Here is a 4,913-nt window from a genome sequence, read left to right as displayed (position 1 = left end):
GGTGCCTGTAGTCCCAGCTACTCGGAGAGGCTAAGGCAGGAGAATGGCGTGAACCCGGGAGGCGGAGCTTATAGTGAGCCGAGATTGCGCCACCGCACTCCAGCCTGGGCGACGGAGCAAGACTCCGTCTCAAAAAAAAAAAGGTCAAGGGCCCTTTTGAGACAGAGTCTCGCTCTGTTGCCAGGCTGGAGTTCAGTGGTGCAATCTTGGCTCACTGCAACCTCTACCTCCCGGGCTCAAGCAATTCTCCTGCCTCAGCCTCCCAAGTAGCTGGGACTACAGTTGCGCGCCGCCACACCCGGCTAATTTTTGTATTTTTAGTGGAGACGGGGTTTCACCTTGTTGGCCAGGATGGTCTTGATCTCCTGACCTTGTGATCCACCCACCTCGGCCTCCCAAGGTGCTGGGATTACAGTCGTGAGCCACCGTGCCCGGCGTGGGCCCAGGTGTCTTTAAGTGACTTCTTGCTTTCCTCTTTTCTCAGAAAAGTGGCTCTTCAAAGAAAGCCTGGCTGCTGTTAAGATGCAAACTGTGTGCATTCCTGGCTAGGCTATAACCATCCCCAGAGGAGCACAGCTAGTGTGGCCCAGCCTGACTTCCAGCCCAGCCCAGCCCAGCCCACCCACAAGTCCTGATGTACCTAGCATGGCAGGGACACCCAAGGGTCACGTGAGCTGCTCATATGGCTGTGGCCCCAGCAAGTGGCAGCCCCCAGAGCCAGCCAGAGGTGGGCGCGAAGGGTGAGGGGGCAGGCCGCTCACCTGGAAGAGGCCGTGGTGGTGTACCACGCCGTCCTGCGTGTGCAGGAGAGACAGCAGCGAGTACTCGGTGTGCAGCAGCATCTTGCCCTGCCGCTCCTCCTGGCTCTCTATGCCTTGGTCCCCCCTCTCCTCCAGGGTCAGGATCTTTAGGAAAGCATAAAAATAAAACCAAACCCAGAACACCTCACTTTACACAGCAGAACGACCAGAACGGGGGAACATGACATTTGTGCACAACGCACACACAAACACACCAAGTGAAATCGTTTTTCTTAATATGATGGCGATGTAATTTATGCACAGACAAAACTCTTTAAATCAGAAGTTGTTCTGAGGGAGACTGTGAACTTGATTGCTTCTCGGGAAGAAACGGCGCTACTCTTGTTCACAGTGACGCAGGTGTGAAGGTGGAGGAGGGAGGAGTGGGTTGGCATGACAGGCCCTGTTCCTGAGGCACCCTCACCCCCATGTCTCACTTACCTTCAGCTGATAGAAGTCATCCGTGCCATCTTTCCTCGCCAAACACTGCACAATGCTTGGCACCGGTGAGTTGCCCAGACGGGGACCTACGGCACAGAGAGCTGCTGGTCTACTTTTCAGAAGCCCTGGCTGTCACGAGGCCAGGTCACCACGTGGTCTTTTACTAGACCTTCTATTCAGGAGGGCACCACAGCTCACGTGCACTGGACCGACCCTCCAAGGTCTCCTGGTGGAGAGTTTTCAAGGTCTCCCCTCCAAAAATAGAGGGGATTATGTGCTCTGCCTGGAGCACGTCCAGCTTTTGCAGACACATTTCCCAAAGAGAGGTTTTCAACCCTGGGCGCACACTGGAATCTCTAGGGAGCATCTATTAAAAACAAGAGATCCAGGCTGGGTGCGGTGGCTCACACCTGTAATCCCAACACTTTGGGAGGCTGAGGTGGGAGGACTGCTTGAGCCCAGGAGTTTGAGACCAGCCTGGGCAACATAGTGAGACTTCTTCTCTACAAAAAATAAAATATTGGCTGAGCATAGCGGAGCATACCTGTAGACCCAGCTACTTGGAAGGCTGATGTGGGAGGATCGTTTGAGCCCAGGAGGTTGAGGCTGCAGTGAACTGTGTTTGTGCCACTGCACTCCAGCCAGGGCAACAGAACAAAGCCCTGCCTCAAAAAAATCAACAAAACCCAAGAGATCCTGGATCCTCTGAAGAGCAACTTCAGGTGAGGAGCCAGGAAACTAGAGCTGCAACAGGTTCCCCGGTGATTCTGATACAGCCATCTGGCCCCTGTTCAAGTGCCAGCTTTGGGGACCTTCTGTACTTCCGGAGATGCACAGTGCTCACTGTTCCCTGACAGCGCCTTGCCCGAGCTTTCAGAGTGGAAATCTGATGCCACAGCGCCACTGCTGCGTGAAAAACTCTTAACAAAGCTCCGCTGCTGTTTTCCTTTTTACCAGTGAAATGTTCAGAGACCCACTGCTCTTAACATACCATCCAAACGCCTTTGTCTGGTCCCCAAGGCCTTGCATGATTCCGTTCCTGCCCACCTTTCTAACTGAGGACGTTCCATTCCCTGTCCCATGCCGTACTCCAGCTCCTAATGTTGGGCTCCTAGTTCCCAACATGGTAAGCCCTTTCCTGCCACTGGGCCTCTGCAGTGCTGTTTCTTCTGTCTGCAATGTTCTTCCCCAGCTTTTCCCACAGTTGCTGCTTCTCCTCCTCAGGTGTCAGCTCACATGGTGCTTCCTCATAGACAGGCCTTTCTTGCCTGCCCTACCTACGGGCCCTTCTCATCTCACGTCATCGTGGAACTTCCTTCAAGGCACTTGCACCACCAGTGATGACTGGTGAGTTGTTTACTCTGCTTTTCTGTTTCTCTTTGAGGGCAGGAACTTGTCTCTTATTCACTGCTGCATGCCTGGCAAACAGCACAGGCCTGGCACGTAGTAGGTACACACCATTAACTATGTACTGACGGACTGGAGCTGGAACTATCCCGTGCCCGTAAGTCCAAAATGCTGTCCCAAAGTAAAACTCACGCCCGGTCTCTGGCCGCAACCCTGACTATAAGCAATTTGGACTGCTGGTCCTTATGCATCATGCAGAAATGCTCTGCGGCTCCTCTGGCCAACTGCCAACACCTGTGCCAGGATTTCTGTGCCAATCTAAATAAATTTGGGGGGGCTATACAAAATGCTTTGTGAAATTATGCCATCCAAGAATGGCATAAAGCAGTGCCTTGAATGATAGATCTTGGGTTTTCATTTTATTTTATTTCATTTTATTTTATATTTTTAGAGACAGAGTCTTGCACCGTTGCCTAGGCTGGAATGCAGCGGCATGATCACGGCTCACTGTAACCTCAAACTCCTGGGCTCAAGTAATCCTCCTGCCTCAGCCTCCCGAGTAGCTAGGACTACAGGCATGTGCTACCACGCCCAATTAATTTTTATTCTTTTCTTGTAGAGATGGGATCTCACTATGTTGCCCAAGCTCGCGAAGTCTTGAACTCCTGGCCACAAGTGATCCTCTCACCTTGGCCTCGCAAAGTGCTGGGATTACGTAAGTGAGCTATTGCACCTGGCCAGAGCTTGGGTTCTAATGCAGCTAATGACTTCTAATGGGTGTCCTTCCTGTGGGCACATCAACATTCTAGGGGCACACATAGGATTCTCTAGGGGGAGAGTTGGAGCCTAGCTATTGGCTAAGGCTGATCTAAGGCCGGTATGGCTAAAACACTGACAGCTCCTGGTACAGAGTGACCCAAGGCTTGGGTCTTCCACTGATATAAACATACTCCATTTCAAGTAGTGAAGCTAGGGACCAGGCCTGGGGCAGGGCAGGACCACACGCCACTGTGGGTAGGCCACCTCACTCTGATGTGTGTAGGTCAGATCACGTGAGCCAATGTGCCCTGCCCCTGCCTCCCAGCCCACCCATTTTTCCCAAAGGTCAGAGGCTTACCAAGGATGAATGGTCCAGCTCTCTTTGCATTATTTCCAGAAATCCCACTTCCTAGAGCCTTGGCCCTGGCCGACGTTTCCCCAGCTCCTCTGTCTGATGCTCTCCGCTTCATTCTCAGCTCTAGATAAGACAGAAAGACCCCTTCTCACTGAGTAAGTCAGCAAGTTTCCTTATGCTAACCCAGCCTGCAGGTCTTTGACTTGGGATGCGTCACACAGCTGCCGCTGCTGCTGTTCCGCTGCAGCCGCCACCTCCTCCTGTTCCCAGAGGAGCATCCAAGGCTCCAAGTGACAAAGAACCACAGCTCCTTTACTTGGGATTAATTAGATGCTAAAGATGGACATCCTTTAAGGCAGGATATACAGGGTACAGAGGCGGGGAGCCAACACACCACCACCACCAAGTGGCCAGTTAAATTCAGAGAGGAGAAAACTGGGCTTTGCGCAGATGCTAATGCCAAACAGAGCCTCAAGAGACTACCACAGAGACACAGAGGAGAGCCAGACCCATCCAGCTGAACCCCAGCTCTGAGGCGAGCAACTATTCCCAAAGTGAGACCTGCCCTCCAAATACCTACAGCCTAATGACCCGAGGTGCCCATTCCTGGCCCGTATCTGGACAGTGGGCCCCAGAAATGGAATGCTTGTTACATGAGGCCTGGGGGCTTCTTATGCCCACGGAGTTTGATGACTACAGCCCTGAGAACCCCCCTCCCCATCTTTTCTTGACTCTCTGGTCCTCTCAGATGAAAGAACCCCCCAAGTTGTCAATGGCAGGGTTTACTTTCTCTTCCCTCATAAACTCAAACTTTTCTTGAATTACTTTTCAGAAAAAGAAAATTCATTGTGTATCTAAGCGTCAGTTAAAGAACACTACTGAAGATCACTGAGCACTCTGATTTGCCTGATAATCCCGAGATCCTCCTGCGTAAAAATGAAAGGCGGACATTGGGGCCAGAGGCTAAAAGACACCTCTGGACACAGATTAAAAAATAACAGATAAAAACACAAAAGAGGAGTTGTTTCTTCCAGCTCTCCAAAGTCAAACACCTTGGCAAAGCAGGGTCCGGTGGGGGGACAAGGAAACAGATGTGTACAGACGAGTTCCACGTGGGGAAGGTCAGGGTCACAGGATGCCCAGTGTGGGTGCGGGGCTCTGGGAAAACTTCCCTAAGGATACAGGAGTGGGCCAGGCAAAGGGCAAGGACC

The 4,913-nt window shown here is 52.2% G+C and overlaps 1 protein-coding gene across 1 annotated transcript; it reads right to left on the bottom strand.

Annotated features, from left to right (window-relative positions):
* Positions 1 to 665: 665 nt before the first annotated feature.
* LOC116465231 (serine/threonine-protein kinase 40-like) lies at positions 666 to 3,825 on the bottom strand. The gene is made up of 3 exons (XM_032148378.2): positions 3,706 to 3,825; positions 1,242 to 1,327; positions 666 to 905 (listed from the first exon to the last, which is right to left on the bottom strand). The coding sequence occupies exons 1-3, from the start codon at positions 3,815 to 3,817 to the stop codon at positions 666 to 668; spliced, it is 438 nt and encodes a 145-aa protein (XP_032004269.1). The 5' UTR covers positions 3,818 to 3,825.
* Between the last annotated feature and the right edge of the window lie 1,088 nt (positions 3,826 to 4,913).

Source organism: Hylobates moloch, unplaced genomic scaffold (assembly GCF_009828535.3).
Source record: "Hylobates moloch isolate HMO894 unplaced genomic scaffold, HMol_V3 SCAFFOLD_3914, whole genome shotgun sequence".
Taxonomy (NCBI): Eukaryota; Metazoa; Chordata; class Mammalia; order Primates; family Hylobatidae; genus Hylobates; species Hylobates moloch.
The sequence above is the reverse complement of the archived record's forward strand: the minus strand, read 5'-3'. Positions and strand labels throughout refer to the sequence as shown.

Bases quoted from the DNA above. Each gene is read 5' to 3' on its own strand.
- LOC116465231 (XM_032148378.2), bottom strand. From the start codon at position 3,817: ATGAAGCGGAGAGCATCAGACAGAGGAGCTGGGGAAACGTCGGCCAGG. The intron at 1,328-3,705 runs GTAAGCCTCTGA...TCTGTGCCGTAG, and splicing joins AGCTGGACCATTCATCCTTG to GTCCCCGTCTGGGCAACTCA. The intron at 906-1,241 runs GTAAGTGAGACA...GCTTTCCTAAAG, and splicing joins ATGACTTCTATCAGCTGAAG to ATCCTGACCCTGGAGGAGAG.